At 32.0% G+C, this 24,707-nt stretch overlaps 2 protein-coding genes across 6 annotated transcripts in view; one reads left to right on the top strand and one right to left on the bottom strand.

Annotated features, from left to right (window-relative positions):
- LOC134834318 (serine/arginine repetitive matrix protein 2) overlaps positions 1-15,919 on the top strand; it is a 144,669-nt gene extending 128,750 nt beyond the window's left edge. For all 4 annotated transcript variants that reach the window (XM_063848938.1, XM_063848940.1, XM_063848939.1 and 1 more), the window contains exons 3-9: positions 3,236-5,558; positions 6,686-9,945; positions 10,384-10,569; positions 13,866-13,985; positions 14,046-14,303; positions 14,373-14,561; positions 15,209-15,919. In XM_063848938.1, coding sequence (XP_063705008.1) covers positions 3,236-5,558; positions 6,686-9,945; positions 10,384-10,569; positions 13,866-13,985; positions 14,046-14,303; positions 14,373-14,561; positions 15,209-15,310 — 6,438 coding nt within the window. In that variant the 3' untranslated portion in view covers positions 15,311-15,919. The remainder of the gene's footprint in view (positions 1-3,235; positions 5,559-6,685; positions 9,946-10,383; positions 10,570-13,865; positions 13,986-14,045; positions 14,304-14,372; positions 14,562-15,208) is intronic.
- A 747-nt stretch (positions 15,920-16,666) lies between these two features.
- LOC134834041 (putative ATP-dependent RNA helicase TDRD12) lies at positions 16,667-24,683 on the bottom strand. 2 transcript variants are annotated; one of them, XM_063848558.1, is made up of 6 exons: positions 24,540-24,683; positions 24,085-24,296; positions 22,236-23,728; positions 21,909-22,167; positions 19,795-21,250; positions 16,667-18,844 (listed from the first exon to the last, which is right to left on the bottom strand). In XM_063848558.1, the coding sequence occupies exons 2-6, from the start codon at positions 24,247-24,249 to the stop codon at positions 16,689-16,691; spliced, it is 5,529 nt and encodes a 1,842-aa protein (XP_063704628.1). In that variant the 5' UTR covers positions 24,250-24,296; positions 24,540-24,683; the 3' UTR covers positions 16,667-16,688. The 2 variants fall into 2 exon arrangements, with proteins under 2 accessions (XP_063704628.1, XP_063704627.1); XM_063848557.1 differs by having other exon boundaries at positions 24,085-24,277.
- Positions 24,684-24,707: the final 24 nt, after the last annotated feature.

The raw sequence follows: 24,707 nt of genomic DNA, 5'->3' as shown, positions 1-24,707 counted from the left end.
AAATTAAATTTATTTATTATTTATTTATTTATTTATTTATTTTTATTTATTTTTATTTTTTTAATTTATTTTTAAAATTAAATTTAATTTTATTCCTTAAATTTTTATTTTATTTATTATTATTATTTTATTTTATTTATTTAAAATAATTTATTTATTTACTTCATTTTATTTTTTATCAAAAACTAAAATTTTATTAACTTTAAAAAAAATTATTTTCTTCTGTCTTTTATTTTTAATTTTTAAAAAATAAAAATATATTTTAAAAATAATTTTTTTCGTTCAAAATATCTTAAATAAATTTAAAAAAAATAATTTTAAATAATTAAAATAAAATAATTAATTTTTTATTTCTTCTAAAATAAATTATTTTAAATTAAAAAAAAAAATTAAAAAATTAAATTTTATTTATTAAAAATTTTCTAATGTATTTTAAAATTTAAGTAATAACTTTAATTTTTATTCAATTATAAAATTATAATTATTATTCTTTTTTAAAAAAATAAATTTTTATCGTTTTTCAGTATAAAAAATTGTAATTTTTATTAAAAAAAAATGATAAAAATTTAAATAGGATGAAATATAAAACATTTTCTAAAATTGCAACTGCCTTACGGGAAAAAATTGAGTGACAGCATTTTCTATCTCGATCTCTCACATATGACGATTTGAATACAAGTTATACTGCACGTTCTTTGTTGTGGTTATAATAATGACAAATAATCTGATATTTAATTTTCAACAAAAAAAAAATATGTTTTATTTTTTGTTGGTAAATGTGTGACACTGGAAACCAAAATATGTTACATTATCACTTTTCGATCAAAAAATAATAAAAAAAAACTGAAACTTATAGGATGGAATCGGAATAATAATCTTGATGATCTGATTATGAACTTATGTGTTAGAAATATTATTTTATTATTTAATATCTGGTGAAAAAAAAGAGGAGAAATATGATGCACGTATTCGTGTCAAACTCGAGAGAAAAAGAATTTCTTTAATGAAAATGTCTTGCAATTCGAGATCTCTCATTCTTCGTTCGTGACATTTTTTTTACTGATGATTTTGTCAATACGTATTAGTAATAGCATTAATCAATAATGTTAAAAAGTTGGTCAAGGAAGGCAGAGAAATTTGTGTGAAGTTTGATCTGCTTCTCGTTTAGTTGGTGAGGGACATTGCAAGAAGTTTTGATATTGAATTATATTTTTTTCATTCGTTTTTTTTTGTCGATTTTGGCATCGTTGGCATCATCACGAGCTATATAGAGGAACAATTCAAGAAGAATGAAATAAATATCAGAGGCGTTTATCTAAGTTTTTGAAATAAAAAATTATTCTAAAATAGCAAAAAATAATAAAAAAAATTTAAATTTATCGACAAAAAAATATTGAAATAAAATTATTTTTTAAAGGATATATAAAAAATATTGAAATAAAATTATTTTATAAATTTCAATCAATTTTTTATAAATTTCTTTTCAAATTTGTATCAAAATTAAATAATTTTCCGTAAAAAAATTGAAAAAAAAAATTTTTCTAATGAAAATTCAATTTTTTAATATTTTTAAAATTTTAACAATTTTTCGGTAAAAAAAATAATTTTTTGAGATTTTTTTTAAGAAATTTCTACTTAATATTTAATTGTTAAGAAAATTATTTTTTATCAATATTTTATATTTTTCACAATTAAAAAAAAAATTAACAAGTTAAAATAAAAAAACATGTTTGTTTTAACTTTTTACAATTTTTAATACCAATTTTTTTTTAATTATTATTATATTTTTTTTTATTAAAAAAAATTAAAAATGTTCGAAAACTGAATATTTCTTTTAAAAAATTGTATTTTAAGAAATTATTTAATTAAAAATTTATTAAAAAAAAAATTAAAAAAAAATGTAAAAATTCATTTAAAAATTTAAAAAAGTCAATTAATTAAAAATAAAAAAAATAATTTAAATTTTTTAATTAAAAAATTATTAATTTTACTATTTAAAAAAATATTTTGAAAAATTCTTACCTTAAATAGCACATCAATCGCCTCTGTCAACTATAACAACAAATCGCTCGAAAAATTAAATATTAAAACCTTTTAAGTTGCTTGCTTCTCAAATGAAACGACAAAGACAAATAATAAAAAGAAAAGTTCAATTTCTTGACCTTATTCGACGTTTCATGAACATTTATACACAATTCGTTTAAAAAAAAATGATTTTCTGTCATTTTTGCACCAAAAAATCGAGAAAAATATTTTATTTAATACCATTTAAGTATTTCTCTTGAGACATTAAAATTAAAACAAAGCCAGAAATTTCCTTTAATCCTTTAAAATTTTTCTTTTATTTTTTAAAAAATTTATTTCCCATCAACTTTTCCACAGAAAAATTTTTCCTACTTTTAATTTTTTACATTTTTTAAATCCTTTTCGTTCTTTTAAGTAGTCTTTCGAACAACATCAATTAATTATTCATTTACAAGTTTACAACAACAAAAAAAAAAGGTATCTGTCCAACGCAATTTCTTACAAAATTACAAGACGCGAAAAAAACTTCAATGAAAAAAAAGTCAGAAGAAAATAAACAAACAAAAATAAAATAAAAAAGCAACTCAAAACAAACAAAATGTAGAATAAAATGTTAGCGAAAATAATAAAATGATGAAATTTTTATGATGATTTTATTTTAGATAAATAAACACGGAGGAAAATGTAACTTTATTAAAATTAATTATTCACGCACGAGAGTTTTTCATCTTTTTTTTTTAGAAAAAAAATTCTTTCTTTGCATTTTTTTATTAAATTTTTTTTATTTTTCGTTAAAAAAAATAAAATAAAGAAGATTGTCTAATTATGTTCTCACTTTTTCAGTAAAAAAAAATTTTTTTTTGGCATGAATTTGAATGTCAATTGATGGACAAGATGATTTTTAATACGAATGTTGACGGAAAAGTCATAATCTTTCGCCTTTTATCAAAAATAATATTTATTTTTAATTTTTTCGGGCACTTTATAAAATTTTTTTGTAGAACAATAGAAAATATTTTGATAAATTTTCCATTTTTCTTCAATTTTCTGGTCATTTTTGAAAGAAAAACGCCTTTTACTGCGAATTCGCTAACAATTAACTTGTTAAAATCCCAACCTTGAGGCGTACATGAGCGATTTCATGTTTTTTTCCTCCACAATTTTTCTGGCAATCAATTTAATCTTTTGTTTTTTCCTTTTTTCTTTGCAGAATATACTTAGTACAACACCCGCAACTACCTTCATAACGACAAAACCGTTGAACAATCACCCAACGACGACAATTTTACGGCCAATTCAGGCAAAACGTTCGCAACCCGTAACCTTGCTGACCGTTGTACCGCAGCAAAAATCTCTTGCGCTGCAAAATAAGCCGCCATTAGCGCCAAAACCGCCTCCCATAGCGCCCTCGACGCCAAATTCGCATCGATTGTCGCCCGAAAACGGCGGCAAACAGCCCGAAAGTGCCGCAAAAGAGAACATCAGCGGGAAAAGTAGTGATATTTCGTCTCGAGTTGAATTATTTGGCGGTGTTGGAGGCACCGCAGCACCCAGTCTTAGTAGTAGTAGCAATAGTTTTAGTCAAAAAAGCGAGGAAAGCGGCGTTTTTAAAGTGCCCGAGGCAAAAATAACACGCCCCAAAGTAAATGCCAGTAAAAATATCTCGTCAATCGCGCTCGAAAAGAAGGCCGAAGAAGTGACGAACAAGGCATTGAAGAATATCAGCAAAATGGACATTGACCGTTTGAAGCAGATCATCAACAAACCGAATATCGAGTACGAGCGCGTCTTGCAAAATGTCGCCACGAAGCGAATTCGCTCCCGGATGCAGGAAAAACTCCGAAATTTCAAATTAACAGAGTCAAATGAGCCTGTAGTCGAGCCCGACGAATGTATTGACGCCGAAAAAATCCCCGATGCGTTCCTTTCGGAGATTGATCGCGTTCTAGACTTGAATATGTTCGACAATACAAGCGAATCTGACAGCGACGTCATTTGTGTGAACGACAAAGAGGACAGTGACGTGCTAGATCAAAACCTGGGCCTCTCAAATGACCCCCCGGATCGCATCATAAACCCCGAAGACATTTTCCTGCGTGCCGAAATCCTCCTTATGGGCGATACGTCGATGCTGGAGCCCCGTTCCAACGATTGTTCGGTGGCTAGTACCCGAAATACGACCCCAATTGACGAAATGATGACCCACATCGACGAAAGTTTGTACAAATCCGAACCGGAAATCGTCTCAATTGACGACGATGACACGCAAGATGTCAAAAATGTGAATTTAAGCGGAGATAAACCTGAAATAAATTTCGTGAATTGCAATGAAATGCCAACTTTGGATATCCCGCTGCCCGAATCGAATCCGTTGCAGGAGACAAATGCGACGGAGAGACCTTTGAAACGCGCCCCCGGCGATAATCCGATCAAATTTAAGCTGCAACCGAAGAAATTCGATAAAATTTCGCTGAATTTGAGTCCGGCAGCGGTTAGTTCAAGTACGGAAGTGAGAAAATTGTCGCCCTTACCTGATGTGCCACAACCAAAGAAGTCTCGGAGTCGATCCAAGGGACGTTCGCGTGAATCTTCCTCACGAACACCTTCGAGATCGCCCCGTCGCTCGAATTCGCCTTATTCCCGTGATCGCTCCTCCTATTCAAAAGACAGGCGGAAATCCAAACATCGCGATCATCGTGAAGATCGTCGTGATAAGTACTACGATAGTCGCGATGAGAGGCGGGAACGGAAGAAAAAACGTCGCGAGCGTCGGGAACAACGGGAGGAACTTTATTACAACCGAAATGAGCATCATCGGTATCGAAGCCCCTCCCCCGAATCTCGATCTCGACGCACCTCGTCGCCAGATGACGCCCAGGAACGCCCACGTCTCGATCTCAAGTCGAAACTCATGAATTTGGATGCAATCAAGGCGGGAGCGATTTTTAACGCCGCCAGCAGCAATAACAACAACAACAACAGCGTCAAACAACCAAATGAGCCTTCAAAAACGGAATCTCTCAAAAATTATCGACACATTCGCGATAAAAGTCGCAGTGAATCGAATTCGCCCCCAATTCATCGTGAAGTTCTCGCAGCAGCGCCAATTCCTTCTTCTTCTTCATCGACGACGACGACGAATTTCTTGTCGAATTCAGTGACGTCGTTGGAAGATTCCGCGACGAAAAAGAAGAGGCGGAGAAAACGTAGAAGTCGCACGAAATCGCCGTCAGAGGAAAGGGGAACGCCCCCATTGACAATTGCTGTGACCACGCCCCCAGTTGGCTCGGAACTCGTAGATTCGTCGAGTGAGAAGCAAATTTTGCAGATAAGTCCGAAGCTGAAGGTTGAAATTAAAGTTTTGTCGACAAAGACGCCGGAGCCGGAGATTCGGGCGAATACAAAAGCGAATGAAGTTGATTTTAATCAAGATATTGAGAGTGAATTGGTAGCAACTGCCGTGATCAATAAGAAGACTTTTGAAGAAATTCCGAAAGTTCAAACGACGACGACGACAGAAGTTGTTGAAAATGGTAAGTGATGATTTTTTAATTAATTTTTAAAAAATTAAAATAAAAAATTAAATTCAATTAATTTTAATTTTTTTAAGTAAATAAATTAATTTGCGAATTTAAATAATTTAATTAATTTTTTTTTTTATAAAAATAAAATAAAAATTTTCAAAATAATTAATTAAAATGAATTCAAATAGGTATATATTTCAAAAAAAAAAAATATCTCAAAAAAAATATATTTAACTTAAAAATTAATTAAATTTAATTAATTTTAAATAATTTCAAGTAAATTAAATAATTTGGAAATTTAAAAGGATTTAATTAAAATTTTTAAAACTATTGTTCTTTTATTAAAATTTAGATTATTTTAATTTATTAATTAAAACAAAATTTTAAATAAATTTTCATTAATAATTTAATTTGTTTAATTTGGAATTAAAATAAATAAAAATTATCTTGAAAAAAATAATTTAATTTAAAAATTTTTAAATTAAAAATAAATTTAAATATTTTTAATTAAATATTAATTCAATTTGGAAATTTAAAATAATTTATTTTAATTTTTGAATTTTAAATTAAAAAATAATTAATTAAATTTTATTATTTTAATTTATTAATTAAAACCTAATTTTAAATAAATTTTAATTAATTATTTAATTTTCGAATAAAAATAATTAAATTTAATTAATTATGTTAATATATTTCAGATTTAAAAATTGCATTTTTTTATTTTAAATATTTTTATTATTTTTTTTATTTTTATTGATTAAGTTACCTAAATATTTTTTTTAATAATTTCAAATTAATTTGTTTGTTAAAATTAAATATAAAATATAAAAAAATATAAAATTTCATTAGTTTAATTAAATTAAAATGTTTGATTTATAACAGATTTTTCTTTATTTATTGCCAAATTTATTTTTTTAAATTAATTTTTCAAACTATTTTATTTATTTATTTTATTTTTTTTAAATTATTTAAAACAAAAAATGAAATTTTTAAAAAAGAAAAATCAAAAATTTTATTTTTCTTAAAAAATTTATGAAAATCCAAAATTTTTGAAGAATTATAACTTTTTAAAAAATTTTACCTCCAATATTTCAACTGAAAAAAGACAAAAACTTACCTTTAATTCAAATTTTCAGTGCAATCGGAGCCTCCAGTGACGGAAGTCATTGAGGAAACGCCCCCAACTGTGCCTGAGCCCGTCGCTGCTCCCGAAGAAAGCGTCATCATGATCGCTCCGCAGCCCGTGCAACACGAAACGCTCCAACCGGAACAACAAATCGTCACCGTTTGTCAAAATCAACCGATTTACAGCATGATAACCGTAACCGAAGCCACTAAACTACAAGCAATGCAAAATGTCATCGCCGCGCAGCAATCTCAGCTCGATACCCTCGCTGACGGGCTTTTAGACGAAATTGTCGAGATGGAACAGCAAGAACCCTCGAAGGAGGCAGCTCAAACGTACGAAGCAATTGCTCAAAATTTAATCGAAGAAGTCGTCAAACACTCGCCTCCCAACCAATCGCACGCCTACGAAGCCCTGAACAACGAAATTATCGCCCAGCAGGCGCATCAGGCACAACAACAAACGCATTTTTCGCCGCCGCAGAACATTTCGTCAACCGTTTACCAATCTCCCGTTGCCCAAATGAGTTATCACTCGTCGCCATCTACCTCGTTAATTCACATGTCGTCGCCCGCCAGTCAATTCCATCAATCGCCCGCCCATAGTATCCACAGTATGCACAGCATTTACTCGCCGGCGTCGTGTCACGCGTACCCGAATCAGTCCCCGATGCAAAATATCGCAATTTCGCCGCGTCAAACGCTCCAAATTGTCCCGGAAAATCCGCTCTCGAACGTCAGCATGCATTCCAATCACGACCATATTCATTCGCAACATCCCTATGTGATGCAACATCATGACACGTCGCTTCATTTGTCCCCCGAACAAGTTCAGCAAGTTGCCTCGTTGCACAATACGCCTCTTCATGACACCGCATCGAAGCAGGAAAACACTCTGATGGACGAAATTGTGCGAAATTTGATGTTAAACAACGATGTGGTCGATGTCCCATCGAATTCCGTGATGAATTCGTACTCCTCATGCGTGCAAGATCGTCCCGCTGAATTGAATTCGAACAGTTATGATGGCACCGAGTCAAATTTGAATGCGGAAAGTCCTCGTAATTACACGTCGCCCATCCGAAACGACGTTTTCTTGCATCAAACGAGCATGTCGCAAGAGGAAACGACGCTCCAACCTCTGACGCAGCAACAACAACACGCCATGACGCCAGTTTCGGTACAAGATCAGCCGAATACAACCCACGAACCCATGGATATCGAAAGATTTTCCCCGGGGGAGAGGCTTTCCGAACATTTTTCGGAAATTCCCCAGTCCACAGAGCAAAACTTCCCGTATCAAACGGAAATGAACGAATGTCCCCATTCCCGATCGTGGCGTTCGCCGGGCGAAAAGAAATGCATGACAACCGAAAATCGCTCAGAAGCTGAAATACTCGCCGAAAAATTCGTGGATGAGACAAATGTAGGTCATGTGCCTCTCACGAGCTTCGGTAGTGCGCCCCAACCTTCGCCACGTGACAACGAACAATGGGTCGACGGGCGAATTAACCTCCAAGTACTTCAACGCATGAAAGAAATCGATATCCAGATGATGGGACTTCAAAAGGAAAAAATGTCAATCGATAGTATGATTCTCAAACTTCAAACTGACAAAATGGCGATCGATCAGACAACTTTGAGGTTACAAAATGAACGCTTCATTTTGTTAAACACAATTATGAACTCTTATCCGCAAGCGATGCTCCCAACGCCGACAGCGACCCCTCAACAAGGCATGGAAACAAATTTCCATACGAATAACATCGTGAATCGCTTGGGAGGACTCTCACCAACTTCGGAAAAGATCTTGTCAGAATCTGTTCAAGCAACGACGACAACAGCGCCAAAAGTCGCAGCGGAAGAAACTGAAACTAAGTCTGAGAAGAAAAGTTCGAAACATCGACATGATTCGACGTCAGATCGCAAAGATAAGAGTCACAAAAGTCGCAAAAGATCAAAGTCGAGGGATAGATCTTCGAGTCATCATAAGAAAGAATCAAAAGACAAAGACAGGAAAAAGCGATCTGAACATGAATCAAGATCTCATGAGAAGAAACGAGATCGTTCTGCGGAAGAAAAACGATCAAATTCGGAAAAACGTGAAAAGGAATCTTCTAAAGAACAGCCCAAAGAGAAAAAGGAAGTCACGAAACCTCAAATAGTTGAAGATCCAATCGCCTTACCTGATGCTCCCATCAAGAAAACTGTGATAGCGACGAAAATTCAAACGCCTCTTCCGAAACCGCCGATAGAGGCGCCCAAAATCACAATTGCCATGAATACCCCATCGAATGTCCAAATCAAAACTACCATCGCCAAATTACCCGCTTCGATAAAGACAAAGGTTAAACATTCCTTCGAAGAAGCTTTGAGTGCTTCATCGATGGCTCCCGCTCCGCTAAGCAAAAAACTTAAAGAATTCAAGAAGGAAATGTCCGCGCGGAAAAACGAAATCTCATCTTCTGAGTCGAAAGTTGATCCCATCACGCTTAAACTATCCGACGTTCATACGGTAACTTTGACAGAAACAGCGCCCCCTTCCGGCGAAAGAGGTCCCAAATCCAAAAGACGCCCTCGTAGCTTGGATAATGGCGGCCCGAAACGCCGTCGGAAGGAAACTAAACCACGAATGACTAAAAAGCGTCGTGAACGTTTGATGCGTGAAGCACAAGTCGCCCAGCAGCAACAACAGGAAGAAGAAGAGCAAGAAGTTATCATTAAACGTCCTCGACGCTCCGGCGGAAAGATAATGCAAATGATGATGCCCGCGAATTCCGATACCGAAGAAGAAGAACAATTTGCGCAGAGCCCTCTGGTGATCAATGAACCAATCTTGTCGGAAGAGATCGACGAAACGATCTACTTGCCTGATGACTTTGTTCTTGCTGCCAATGAGGAGTATGAGGAAGAGGTTTACGATAACAGTGTTTCGCATCAAATGTCTCTTCTGAACAAGGAATGCAAAATTGTCTTGCGTAAAATCGATATGGAACGATATCTGAAAAAGAAGCCAGTAGATGCGAAATTAGAAAGTGGTTTGGAATTATCGCTGCCAAGTAGTCCGGAAAAGGATAATTTGCCAAAAACGAATGAAATGGAGCAAGTTATGAGTGATGCCTTAAGTGAAGAAGACGACGAAGAAGAAGAAGATATCGACGAAACGTCGTCGAATCATTCGATGGAAGAGGAAGACTTCGAAGGAATTCCCGAACCACCCGTTTGGGATGGAAAGTTTCAAGGACATGATACGCCAATTGTGCATTTAAAGGTAAGGAACAATTTTCTTTTAGAATTTAATAAGTTATCAACTTATTGCAGAATTTTGGCGCGAAATTCGGGATTTTATTGAATTAGCAGAAAAGAGATTTCCAAATTTTTCAACTGTCATTTTTTAAATTAACATGTTTGATGAATTTTTTCAAAATATCAATTTTAGCGAGTTTCAAAATCGATTTTAGAAAATATGCACTCGAAAGTTTCAACTTTAAATCGATTTTAAATTCCCGCCAAAATTGATATTTTTAAAAGATTTTATCAAAAATGTCAATTCAAAAATGACAGTTGAAAAATTTGGAAATCGCATTTCTGCTAATTCAATTAAATCTCGATTTTCGCGCCAAAATCTTGCAATATGAAACATTTTCCTTCGTCACTTCGACCTGAAATCAAATTTTATGTCAATTAACTTTAATTTTTCATTTTATAGGTCGTTGGACGATACTTAATCGCCGCATCGGAAGACGGTGCCATTTACCGATATTTGTGGCGTACAGGAAAATTGGAAAAAGTTTTCCGTGAACACACAAAAGTCGCGACCCATTTTACCGTCGATGAAAACCAATTTGTCTATTCCGTGTCGCTTGATGGTTACATGAAGAAATTCGCACTTGAGGTAAGTTTTTTTTTTTTGCTCATATAAAATTTTATTCAAGGCACGATGGAAAAAAAACAGGTCTTCAAATAATTGTAAAAAGAAATGGAACGCCTCTTCCCTCCTTTTCTAATTTTTAATCATTAATATTAGAATTTTTTAAAAGGAAATCTCCCTTGTTCCTTTTTTAAAGGAATTTAATGACACTGACACTCCTCGAGTAACCACAAAATAATTCAATATAATCACACCTCTTTCATTCATTCTTACTTGAAAGTTTCTTTCTTTTTATTAGTTGTTCCCCTCTTAAGACGTATGTGATCTTTAAGAGATCGAGCTGTTGTTGTCTCGTTCGTTCTCATTCCATTTCCGATTATTTATTCTCTTTCATTCGTCCATACATGTTTTTGTATGAATATGTAATAAAGAAATATAAATATGGATGCATTGCATGGTTGATTGTCCCTAATTAAGGTAACTTAACCATATTAAATGTATCGTTTTTGCGTTTCGTTCTGCGTTCATTTCATTTTGTTCGTCTGAATATTTTATAAATGCATTTAAAGTGCAATCGTCATCAAAAATGGCTTCGCGCGTCATATGCTCGGAAATAATTTATGATGTTATCGCGATATTAATGAGAGTTTCAGGATGGGGTTTGCGATGGAAAATTAATGATGTTTTCATTACTGATGATTACAACTTTTGAGAAATTCTGAAATGTAGAAGATTAATTGACTAAAAGTGTGAAATCGACAAATTATGATCTCAAGGTCATATTAAGGTCAAAAACTAACCTTAAAAATTTTCGATTTCTTGTTTTTCTAAAATTTTGAGGAAGAATTACAATTTCTTAAAAAAGTTAAAGTTTCTTACCACTAATTAACCTAAAATTCATTTTTTTAGATTTTATGATCGAAATTCGATAACTTACTTTTATCAAAAATTTAATCTCTGATTTCATCCAATTTTCACTTCTTTTAGACCATTTTACAGCAATTCACCTGAAAACAATAGAAAAGCTACTGAGTTATTAAAATCTTCATTAGTTACCCCGAAACATTTATTTACTCACCAGATTACTCGCCAACACTTTGTTCCATGCTTCGGCAAGCAGCGCGCGCTCCAACAATAGGCATAAAATAAAATGAAAAGCATGTTATTCTAAATTAAATTGAAATAACATTTACGAGAAGAACACAGTATCAAGAAACATTCCACCGGAGAGAGAAATTCTCACATTCAAAACCATGACTCGAGGATATTTAACACAAATAGAGGAATATAAAAAGTGTGTTATAAAAATGTAAACGGAAATATTCCACATACAGTCATAACTGGAACAAGAACACACACACTATTTTTCAATTATATTTCATTTTTACCTCTTCTTCCATATAGTTTTTGCTCGCAACTCGCAGCGACGATCGAATAAAAAGGCTTCCATTGTTTCATCGCCGGTGCTACTGTATCCAGAAAAATATGTTAAATGGCGCCATTAAAAATGTACTTGCGGACTATTCCCTCTCACAACAAGAAGTCACAACATTTCATTACGATATATTTATCGGAAGACGAGAGAAGAAGAAGAAGCTTGTTTGTTTATTTTCGCTATGAAAATATTTAACGTGAGGGAATTTGAGCAAGAAAGTTTCTCGTAACAAGATACTTTACAGAACGAAAAAATAGTTTCACGATGTTTTACATCAACTTGAGAAAAAAAAACGAATAAGAACATCAATTTGTACTCATCGTTTTTTGTAGATATTTGTCAAGAGTGGATTTGGAGAAAAGGAAAAAACAAATGATACTAATTTTCGAACAATATTTAAAATAAGGCGGAAGCAATGTGGGAAAGTGTTTCATGTTACAGAGGAAGCTAAGATATTTTCTTTAAAAAAAAGGATACTTATCGATATACGAACACGGAAAACGGATAAATGCACAAGGTCATCAAATTATAGTTCAGATACATCAATCCAGTTATGATCTAAGTTTTTGATCAAAACCATCTTTAAGAAAACCCATAAAAGGATTCTAAAGTAGATATACGGAAACTTAAAACTTTTGTTCCCAAGTCACTTTTTATACTGATGCGAAAACTTTTAACAATAATGACAACTTTTAACATTCTCATGAAAACTCAGATGACAACAAAAGTAACAAATAAAAAATTACATTGCAAATCAAAAGATAATTTACCTTCGAATCAGAAAAAAATAGTGGCGAAAAAACTTATAAAGAAAAATCCTCGCAGTAAGAAAGAAACATCATTCAAATGATAGTCAATTACTCATCAAAGTTCAAACTTAAACCTAATTTTTTCCTTCATACAATCAAAGTAAGGACCTATCAAACTTAAAGACCAAACAAGGATAAGAGCATAAACCAAAGAGTTCATAAAATACATTTTCAATCAATAAACGAGGATACTTATCGATATACTAACACGTAAAAAACCTTTGACTCAAGTCCTTTATCCTGCTTTGATTAATTTCTGTTCAAAACTAGAATGAAACATTTCCATTAATTGCACCTACCTCAAAATTACCGAAATCGATCGTTTTCACGTGAAACCAAAAACATTTTAGAAAGCGCCATGAATTCTTCGAGTATGTTTATTTAGGAATTGATCCTTTTCTCTGTTGTTGTTTCATGTCTCTTGCAGAATCACAACACAGACAATTTACTTCCTCATTTTGTTTATATGAAGTGTTTATGGAGACGATAATGACGGATCAATTCGGGATTAGGAGAAATCGTTACATCCATACCTACCTGAGAGTGTGTCTCCAGATGTCGAATTTCAAAAAAATTTTTTTGTGTCTTTTATTCAATGAGATTTCAATCAAAATTTGACACCAAACATCAGGAAGTTTTAAGTAGAGTTTAATTAGGCAGCGTTATCTGTCAAATATAATTTTTAACTTGTGAAAAAAATGTTAAATGCTCTCAACTCTTTTATGAATTTTTTCAAGGCATCTCAAGTTGTTTTTTGTTGTATACAAACATCTCGAAAAAAAATATCTTTCTTCAGTGCCTTTCTTCTCATAGAACATTAAAATTTATTTAATTCAAGTGTCGAACGTCTCAATTTCTTTTTTGTTTCTAACAAGTGCCTTATTTAACATTCCTCCATTTCTCTCATGAAATTTGAACGACCTTTGCATTCCATCGTGCCTCATGTTGTTTGTGTGGTAAAACTACACAAATCCAAGTTCAAACAATATACGAAGACAATAAATTCATTTATTTATCTTCGAATGCTACTGAATTTAACTCATGTTTACATTTTGCTTCTTCTTGTGTTTGAACAGAACTTTACGACGTCCGTGGAATCCGTTCATCTAAGTGATCTGCTGCAAACAATTGAGCTGTGCTGGAACAATGCCTACATTGGCACGCGAAATGGCAGAATTTTGGTGTACGATACACAGGTGAGTGATAAAAATGCGGCAAAAAGTGACTCAAAATTAATTTATCGCTTTTCCCGTCAGATGAACAAGTTATTAATTCCACCGTTGTGTGAGATAAATAAACCCGTGAACATTATAAAGGCGAGCAAGGAGGGCCCACGTAAAATTCTCATGGTCGGATTAAAGGGAAATCAAATCCAAATACGGGATGCTGACAATGGATTATTGCTGCGAAACTTGTGTTTGACGGAAAAATACACAATTTATAGTTTGGCACTCGATGGAGGCGTCATTCATTGCGGCACGAATTCCAATGAAATTGTAACACTCGACTTTTATGTAAGTTTTTCTTTTAAAAATTTCTCGTTTGAAAAAAATTAATTAATTTTTTTTTTAATAAAATTTTAGAATGGTCAAGAAGTTTCACGGAAAAAATGCGGCTCTGGAGCGATCAGTATGAAAATCTATCGGAATCTCCTGTTTACGGGATGTTATGATGGATTTATCTATGTGCATAAGAAGGACTCGAATAAGGTCGTTGGCAAGCTGCATGGACCTGGCAAGATGTTACTTGACTTTGAATTGGTCGATAATAAGGTAAGATTTTTGTAAATTGAATATTTCATCTTATTTTTATTTTTTTTTTTTTTTAATTTTTAAATTAATGAAATTTTGGTTAAAAATTGACTTCAAAGATTCGAAAAAAGATTGAAAGTTGAGAATTCCTTTAAAATTTAAGTAAAAAATCATAAATGTCAATTCAAAAAATGGCCGTTAAAAATTTGAAAATCGCTTTTTTGCTAATTCAACTTAAATTTTGACACATGTTCCTTAATGTTTTGGTCAAATATTGATGAAAAATATTTTTAAAAGTTTTAATATTAATTTAATTTATTTTTTTAAAATTACTTTAATTAACTTGAAAATTAATTTCATTAAAATTTCAATGAAAAATTCGTAAATGTTAATTCAAAAATTGACAGTTAAAATTTTAAAATTTGCTTTAATGCCTTATTTTTGAAATATTGATGAAAAATATTTTTCTAAGGTATGAAAATAATTTTTAAAAAATTAAGTTAAAATTAATTTAAGTTGAAATTGAAAATTCGGCAAAATTGTAAGTCAATCCAAAAATAAAAATTTGAAAATCGCTCTTTTGCTAATTCAATCTTCACAATTTTTTTTAATTTTATCAAAATTTTATACTAAAGTCTTGATTTTTTTTTAATTTTTTTCTCAAACAGATAATTGCCGCTGTAAAAGACAAAAATCTCCGCATCTGGGACATTGCCCAAGACATCATCTCCCAAACTGACGGGATGCAAAATTCATCGTTATCGTCATGATCTTTACTGCAATTGACGTCAAATCCATTCCTAAACCACTAATTTGCGACGACGACGACAACTGGATGGACGACGTTAATACCAAATACAAATAGACGTCACAATAGTTAAGTGGCTGTGATACAAATGATAAAAAAAATATTTAACGAGCACGAGGACAGAGGAGCTTATCAGAGGATTTTACTTTCTTACAAAAAAAAACGCAAAAAACAGGATTCAAATTTTCCGCCATTTTATTTTCTTCAATTTGTAATTAATTGTTCCTGACTTGAAACTTCCATCGATAGCATGGAGTGCCATTATTAGAGAAAAAACAACCCAATAGAGTTCCTCACTAATTTTTTCCAGTATTCCTAATAGAAAAAAAATAAATAAAAACTGAGAGAAATTTTGAATCCTATTTAAGAGAATGTTGAAAGAAAAATAATTTTAAATGAAGAATTGTAATTAATTATAAATTATATTATGAGGAATTGATTTCATATAAAAGAAGAGACATTTTTGTACAAATATCCATATTTTCTCATTTTTATTAAAAGGAAATGAGTTTAGGTTGATACAAATGGTCAAAGTGTTTCATGTTTCAAAAGATTTTTAAAAAATTTGAAAAATTCGTTCAAAAAATTTTTTTTTTAATTAAAAATATTTTTTCTAAAAAGAAATTTTAAAAGCCATTTTAGACCTTTCAATTTTTTTAAGAAAATATTTTTTTTTTCAAAAAAAAATTTAAAAAAGAATTCGATCGAAATATAAACTTTTTAATTTAATTTTTTTTTTCAATTTAAGAGAATAAAAATTTAATTTCGACAAAAATTAAAAAAAAAAAATTAAATTTGAAAACTAATTTTAAATTTTTTGATTTTTCTTGTTAAGTAAGTTCAAATTATTTAAAAATTGGAAGACTTGATAATTAAAATTAAATTTTTAAAAATTTAATAAATAATTAGAATATTTTTTTTTTGTCAAAAATTTCAAGTTAATCGGTTTCAAATAAATCAAAAATTAAAAAAAAATATTTTAAATTAATTTATTAATTAAAAAAGGAATTAATAAATAATTTAAATTTAATTAAAGAATTAATTATTTAATTTTAAAAATAATTTAAAAATTAATTATTTTATTAATTAATAATTATTTTTAAATTATAAATAAAAAAAATCTAAAAACATGAAACACTTTTCCTAATTGCATCAACCTCATTGTAAAAAATTACTAAATAATTTTAAAAAATAAATTAAAAAAAAAATTGTGAATAATATTTGTTCGATTAAAAATTTGTTTTCCTTTATTTTTGATCATTTATTAATTTATTTATTAAATATTATGTAAGTCACCTCAGTTACTAAAAATAAATACTTGAAAAAAAAACTCAATTTTTTTATTCATTCATCAAGTCATCAGATTCATAATCTGTTTCCTCAAAGGCTTCATCATTCGAGTCATGAAATTCGTCTCCAATTTCCGATTCTGTGTCCTTTTCCTCGTGAATTACCTCCACAAATTCCTCTTCAAGTGGCTTGTAATTGTCCAAATTATACCGAATGTGCGGAAATTTCTCATCTTCCTTCTGCAATTGTCGCCAAATGTAGCCAGAAACGCGTTTTGGGAGCCGAACGATGATATTCAGACCACGAACGTTGTGCGAAACGAGCTCCGGGATAACATGCCCGTAAAAATTGATGATTGTAATTTTTGGTTCAGTGAATTCTTCGCTTGATTCAGGCCAAAGGACGAAAATTAAGCGATTTTTGGTGATTTCGAGATGATAATCGGGATTTTCGCCCACGTTGGGGAACGAAAGGATGACAATGTCGTTGGTTTCTTCCCAAATTAGTGACGCTGGAGGGTATTCATAGGATAAAAAGTCATCATTAGAAGGTTCATCTTCGGGTTTTTCTTCAATTTTTGGTATTTCGAGCTTTTTGGCTTCATTTTCTTTGATTGCAGGAACTGAAATTTTCCTTTTTTCGACATTTCCAATCGAGGAACAAGTACTTGAGTCTGATTTGGCGTTCGTTAAATGCTTAATTGCGGCAATTTCAATCGGGCTTGCCCCCATCATGGCATAAAATTCCAAGAGATTCTTATTTTTGAGGTCAATTCCGAGCGTTTCAAGCGTTTTTTGTATTTCCTGATCGATTGGGACATTTTCCGCGGGCTTCTCGGGCTCATGTTTGTACGTTCCAACTGCATTTTCCCATTCTTCGACCTCGTCGGTGTCATCTTTTGCCTCTTCCAGGTCTTGTGGCTTCATTTTTTGGATCATGCCGCCGGATTTCAAGTCCCATTTCGCCAATTTGAGTGTTTCGACGATCTCGTGGTTCAAAAATCTTTCATTTTTGTCATTTTTCGCGACAAGTAAGAGATCGTAACAGTAAATTCCGGGGAGCCATTCGAGATTTTCCTTCAAGGACACGACTTTGGCATATAAAATTCCTGATTTTTGTGCCTCGTCGACCAAATTCCAGATTTTCAAGGCAGTTTCTTCGTCATACGAGTCTCCATCGAGCGGTTCAACGCCTGCAAATGACCCTTTAATGGCACAAAACGACATAAATTCAACAATTTCCTTCGTTGTCGTGAAAATTTCATCAAAATCGTATTTATTGGTGCGCCCAATGTCACAACTGAAGACAAGCACAAAGTCTCCTTGATCGTCGGTGCCAAAATCGACAATTCGACCTCGTGTTAAGCCATCGTCGATGGGAATGAGGCAATTTTGACCTCGTTCTGGCTTAGAAATTACTTCACATTTTTCACTTTTTTGAAAATTATCGATGAGAATGTTGAGTTCGTCTAATTTTTTGATGCGATCTGCACGAATAAGGCTGAAAAATTGCAAGTCATCCATGAAATCGATGCGAATTGGGTGCAACGAGTCCTGAGAAATGTAATCCCAAGTTGCGCGAACTTCAATTTTTGCTTCTTCAGTCCTTTTTTCTTCGATTTTTGGTATTTCAGGACTTGCAATTTCCTCAACAGGCTCTAAAACTTCGATTTTTTCATCATTTTCGTCCTTTTCCTCCTCAATAAATCCCAAATTTCGAGCCATAAATGTCAAAACTTCAAGTTGCGGGAACTCTTCGGTCTTTTCCGCGAGATTTTCCTTCAACAAACTCTTGTACAGGTACGTTCTTTGATACTGATCTCCCACAATTGGCTCGCATAACGTCATTTTTTTCGTCCAAATGTTGTTTTCGACTCGGAATTCGACATTTGCTTCGACATAAAAGTCTTTATCCGACTTTTTATTGAAGTCGGCGATGATTTTTTCGATTTTGGCGCGTGATGTGCGACACCAGAAGGTATCTCCGTCGTATGGGACGACGCCAAGGAAGTGAATATCTATGGCTCGGGGAGGAATTTCGCGGAAATGTTGCGGGATGACGAACAAATTTCGAGTTTTCACGATTTCGCCGGTGTCGATGCGACGTACAACATGAAGAGGCATCGCTAAAGATGTAGTTGGCTTGGAGATTTGGAGGACTTGGCAGCGATGGAAGTAGGCGAGGTCTTCCATGACGCAAATGTCACCTGAAAAAAAATGGTAAAATTAATTTTTTGAAAGAAATTTCTAAATTTTTTTAAGAAATTTTAATTATTTTTAAAGAAATTTAAAATTTTTTTAAAAATTATTTTTTTTTAAAGAAATTTATTAATTTTTTAAAGAAATTTAAATATTTTTTTTAAGAAATTTAATTATTTTTGAGGAAATTGATTTATTTATTTATTTATTTTTATTTTTTTGAAGAAAAATCATAAATTTTTTAAAGAAATTTAATTATTTTTTAAAGAAATTTAAATATTTTTTTAAGAAATTTTATTATTTTTGAGGAAATTTATTTATTTATTTTTTATTTTATTTTTTTTTTTTTTTTTTTAAATTTTTTTAAGAAATTTAATTATATTTGAGGAAATTAATTTATTTATTTATTTATTTTTTTTTTGAAGTAATTTATAAATTTTTTGAAGAAATTTAATTATTTTTTAAAGAAATTTAAATATTTTTGAAGAAATTTATTAATTTTTTGAAGAAATTTGTTAATTTTTTAAAGAAATTTAATTATTTTCTAAAGAAATTTAATTATTTTTTTAAAAAACTTAAAATTTTTTGAAGAAATTTTACTACTTTTTAAAGAAAATTAATTTTTTGAAAAAAAATTATTATTTTTGAAGAAATTTATTAATTTTTTTTAAAGAAATTTAAAATTTTTTAAAAGAATTTTTAATAATTTTTAAAGAAATTGAATTATATTTTAAAGAAATTTATTATTTTTTGAAGAAATTTATTAATTTTTAAAACAAATTAATTTTTTTTAAAGAAATTTAAAATTTTTTATTTTGAAAATTTAAAAGAAATTTAAAATTTAGAATTTTTAATAATTTTTAAAGAAATTGAATTAATTTTTAAAGAAATTTTTTATTTTTTGAAGAATTTTAAAAATTTTTAAAGATTTTTTTTAAATTTTTAATGAAAAACTCACCTTTTTCCACAGGAAAATGCTTAATTTGGTTCTCTTCTTGTGCATAATACATCTGCAAGTTCAAATTAAGGTCCGCTTCTGCCGCCAATTGGTTCTCGCCTTGCCACAATTTCCATTCCGGGTACGTTGGATGACGATAAGCCAATATTTGCCCCGAAAAATGTATCGGATTATGAACAAAAGTGATTTTCATCTTTAAATCCAACTTTTCAAAGGGCATCCGGCTCGTTGGAGCATCTTGTTTCGACAACGCATGACGCCCCGTGCAACTTCTCCGAACACATTGGTCCAATTTTATGCCATATTGCAAGAAAAATGGACATAAATTGAGCGATGCCTTCTCTTTTTCGTGCAACGTCAGCATATTTCGTGCGATAAGCTGCACTTCATCGGGAATTTTCATGTTTGGCATGCGACTTAGGAAGTCAACGAGCTTCGGAAGTGTATGCGAACTCGTTTCGTCGACCAAAAAGTGAGAAAATGTCGCGTCAAACGCATCTGGCAGCTTTGGTTGTTTCACAAAGTCATGAAAAACGTCGAAAAATACCGTAAAACGGAAAGATAAAGTGGTCCAAGTGTCAGCGAGCGAGAAATGCAAGAGCCTTTCGACATTTCGCATGGATCCCAAGTCGCCAAGAACGTTATCGGAGCATATCAGTACGGAATATTCCTCATTTTGGAGTGATTGGTACCACGTAAGACCCTCATTGCGTTCACTTTCGACCGAATGAGCTCCGAATGCGACATGTTTGATGCCTAAACTCGTCAAATGCGTCGAAATCGAGTCAATTTCCTCGTCTTTGCTGCAAATTATGACAGATCGCTTCGCTTTGTAGACGTCATCTTCCAAAAACTTCGTTACAAAATCCATTTTAGAGTCGTTTTTGACGAAATTCAAACGAAATTGAGTCCTTCCGTAGATACAAGCCTCGATATAATTCGCAATAAATAACGCCGGAGCTCGTCCATAGCGGAAATATTTCAATAGCTGATTCTCCCATTGAGCGGATGTCACTAAAAGTTGTGGCGCCTCGTCATTTTCTTCGTAATTTTTGGGATCGCAGAACGTTTCGATGAGTTCGCACACGGTTTCGCCATGCCGTTGCAACATTTGATCAAAATCATCGACAGCGAACAATTTTAAGCGTTTTCGGTTGAAAAGTGGCATCCCTTCCATTTTCCATTTGTTGGTCCAACGTTCGAGAGCGGCGGGGGTTGTGACTAAAATTGCTGTTCCGCCGAGAAGTTGACCTTTTGTCATGTCTTGCGATGCTTTTCCGTAAGATTCGGTGACGAGAATTCGATCTTCGATGCTGTTTTTGCGGGTTTTTTCGCGCCAGTATGACAAGCAGAAGTCCAGATCGCGAACGATTTGTGAAACGCTTTCAGCGGAGGGGGTGAGAATGATCGCCACGGGTCCAAAGGTTTCGGGAATTAATTCGTCGTTGAAGAGATTCTGTAAAAAAAAAATAATTTTAACTTGAAAAATGTTTCAAAATAATAGAAAAAATAATTTTTGAATTTTTAACGGATTTTTTTTTTGAATTGACAGATACGAATTTTGAATTTTCTCAAAAATTTAGGATGAAAAATTCATAGAAAAAAATTAATTTTCATTTAAAATTGTCATTTTTAAGCAATTTTTGCTCTAAAACTTAAAATAGAAGACAAAAATTTGTAAATGTCAATTCAAAATTTGACCGTTTAAAATTTGAAATTTGCCATTTTGTTAATTCAAACTTAAAATTTTTACATTTTGGCAAAGGTTATGTATAAAAATATTCAAAAATACAAAAAAAAAACAACTGAAAGTATAATTTTTTAAAGTTTAACAGAAAATATTTTGAATTGACACTTACGACTTATCGAAATTTTCTTAAAAATTTTTAATGAAATTTTTAAAATTGACAGAAAATTTCAATTTTCTTGATGAACTTACGAATATAAACGTCAAAAATTAAAAAATTCTTAACTGTCAATTCAAAAATATTTCCGTTAAAATTGAAAAAAAATAATTTTTTGTAATTTTTTCGATTTCTGAAATATTTTTAAAAATGACTTCAAAGAAAATTTCTAGAAAATTATTAAATTTTTGCAATTTTAAGACAACTTACGATAACATTTGTGCAAATCGCCGGTATCAAAGTCTTCGTTTTTCCGCTGCCCGCACGACTTATGAGAAAAGCTGACTTTTCATGCAAAATATGAGGCCAACTATGAGCTTGAATCGGTCTCGTTTCTGTACGAATGTAACTTGCTTTCACTTTTTTCATGATTTCCGGCCGAAAAGGAACTTCAAGATAGGTTTTGACGGCTTTCCATTGCTGATATCCGTGCGCCAAGACAACACTGCAGTCCAATAAATGTGAATTTCTGCAAAAAAAATTTTTAAAAAATTAGTTTAAAATCAAAATTTATGAAATTTTAAGGAAAAAACTCACTTTTCAACTTTCTTCTCAACTTCTCCAATAGGATTTTCACTGTTATCGGGCACCAAATCGTCCGTACATTGCGTCGTTGTGTCATCGGAAGTAGTTAACGCTGTAAAAACTTGCTGACGTTCCATCATCTGTCGATCGAGGGACTCCAAAACGAGGTTTTTGACTTGAACTCGCGGCTGAACGGCGATGTTTTTGTCTTTTTTCGTGAAATTTCGACGAGTGTGTGTGAAATAAGGTCTTTCAGCGGCAAATTTCTTCGAACGTTGCTCTTGAGCGATGACTTGATCGTAATCTGCGGGACGAAAACTAAATTTGGCTTTCAGGGAATCGTTTTTCTGCAGTAATTTTCCATTTTTGCGTTCTTCTTCTCTTTTTTGAACGCGTTCTTTTAATTTTGAGAAGGTATCTGGCAACTGAGACTGATCAATTTTCTTGAAAAATGAATTCTTATTGGAATCTGAGTCGGAGTTTTGTCCAAAAAAGTGAATTTCACTCTTTTTTGCATGGTTTGTCTCGAAAGGCAAGCAAGGACGAAGGTTTTTTGAAGATTCCTCTTCTGTCTCGTCAAGATCTTGCGAATTATTTTTACTTTCGGTGTCAAGAAGGCTCTGTGATGGTCCGGAATTTTCTTCTACGGAGCGAATTTCAAGATTTTCAGAATCATCTCGTTCTGCGATTTCATATTCAAACTTTCTATTGGCTGGAATTGTTCTTGAAACGTCTCGTTGTGGCAAATTTATCATGAAATCTCGTCTTTCTCGAGGAATTTGATGATTTTCAGCAACATTTCTGACTGTTCGAGGTCTTTCCTGCGATCTTTGGACCAATTGAGGCACTTCTCGAGGCATTTGCACTAAAACTTGCGAATTTTGTCTTGTCGGTACAGATTCTGTGTCACTGTCGTTCCTATAACCTAAAAAAACTTCCTGATTTCTCAAATTTCGAACCGGAGACATGACCTGCGGGTGTTCATCCAATATTTTCTTGCATCGTAACACATCTGTGGTCGTTAATTGTCGCATTTCTGCCCGAAATTCAGCCGTTCCTTGACTAATTTTAGCAAATGGCGACTCTCCCAACGATTTGAAGACGTCAATTTTGTTTCCAGACACGGTTTTGATGCGAATCCCGCCAAAATTGTGATCGCCAGCGTGACATTTCTTCTTAAACTCGATCGTGTCAGCAGCTTCCAGCAAATCTTTGATGCCTTTGACGGCAGTTTCGTGCCAAGAATCGATTTTTACCTTGAAAGAGGTGCGAGTTTCAAAGTTGTACTCCAATTTGGCGGGAATAACGTTGGAAATTCCGACTTTGAGGACTTTTTCGAAGGGAATTGCCATGAATTGAGGCTCCAAGCGACGAATTGTACGTTTGTAGGCTAAAACGGGCCATCCGTAATCGTTAAGCCACACGATAAAAGAATTTCCGTTTAAGCAATGCTCGATTGTGGCGCGATACCATTTGTTATGAAGGCGATCGTGGTAAGCAACGACCTAAAAAATATTTTAAAAATTAGAAAATTTAAAAAAAAATAAAAATTTATAAAAATTAGCTTAAAAAAAATTTAAAAAAATTTCAAAAATCTAAAAAAAAATAAAATTTTTAAAAATTGCTCGAAAATTGATTTAAAAAATTTAAAAATTGTGAAAAATAAATTTAAAAAATTAAAACAATAGCTCAAGGATTGAAAAACAAATAAAAATTATCAAAAATGCTCAAAAATCAATTTAAAAAATATTGAAAAATTTATCAAAATTCAAATTTAGAATTAAAAAATAATGAAAAATTGAAAAACGATAAAAAAATTTACAATAAATTGCCCAAAAATCTTAAAATAATGAAAAATTACCTCTCCAATTGAAGGCACAAAGCTCGCAGATGCCAAATTATGCCTTTTGTAAAAATTTTCAAACTCCAATTCGAATCTTGTGAACTGATCCGACGACTCAATCGGTCGAATCCAGAACAAATGTGGGTTAATGTACCACGAGAGGATGTACTTTGAGCTCGTCATCCCTCATGGAGTGCCAAATCCGTGAAATCTAAAAGGTAAAAAGAAATCTAACGGTAAATTATTTCACAATTTCATCAAAAAATCAAGAAAAATTGAAAAATTTATCAAAAATTACCCGAAATTTAAACAAAAATTGAAATAATTTTTTAGAAAATCATCTAAAAATCACTTTTTTAATGAAAAACTTAAGAATCTTCATTAAAAAAGTCTTAAAAACTGCTTATTCCTCAATTTTTAGTCAATCGGATAACAGGTGCCGGCATGCGATTTCATGTTTTGTCAATATTTACCTCAAATTTCAATGATTTGCATCAATTTTCACTATTTTGTGATGAGTTTTTGAATTATTTACAACTTTTAAGGGTTTTTCACAATTAAAATCACGTATTTTTGCGTAAAATGATTAAAAATTGCGGTAAATTTCCTTATTTACAATGAATTTTTTCTCTGTATGAATA

Source organism: Culicoides brevitarsis, chromosome 3 (assembly GCF_036172545.1).
Source record: "Culicoides brevitarsis isolate CSIRO-B50_1 chromosome 3, AGI_CSIRO_Cbre_v1, whole genome shotgun sequence".
NCBI lineage: Eukaryota > Metazoa > Arthropoda > Insecta > Diptera > Ceratopogonidae > Culicoides > Culicoides brevitarsis.
Note: the sequence above shows the minus strand (reverse complement) of the source record. Positions and strands in the feature narration are given on the sequence as shown.

What these genes read in the sequence shown, in the direction of transcription:
- LOC134834041 (XM_063848558.1), bottom strand. Translation starts at nt 24,249, where the DNA reads ATGACGAGCTCAAAGTACATCCTCTCGTGGTACATTAACCCACATTTG. An exon ending in TTGTGCCTTCAATTGGAGAG is followed by an intron (nt 23,729 to 24,084) that starts GTAATTTTTCAT and finishes AATATTTTTTAG; the next exon opens with GTCGTTGCTTACCACGATCG. An exon ending in GTTGAGAAGAAAGTTGAAAA is followed by an intron (nt 22,168 to 22,235) that starts GTGAGTTTTTTC and finishes TTTTTTTTGCAG; the next exon opens with AAATTCACATTTATTGGACT.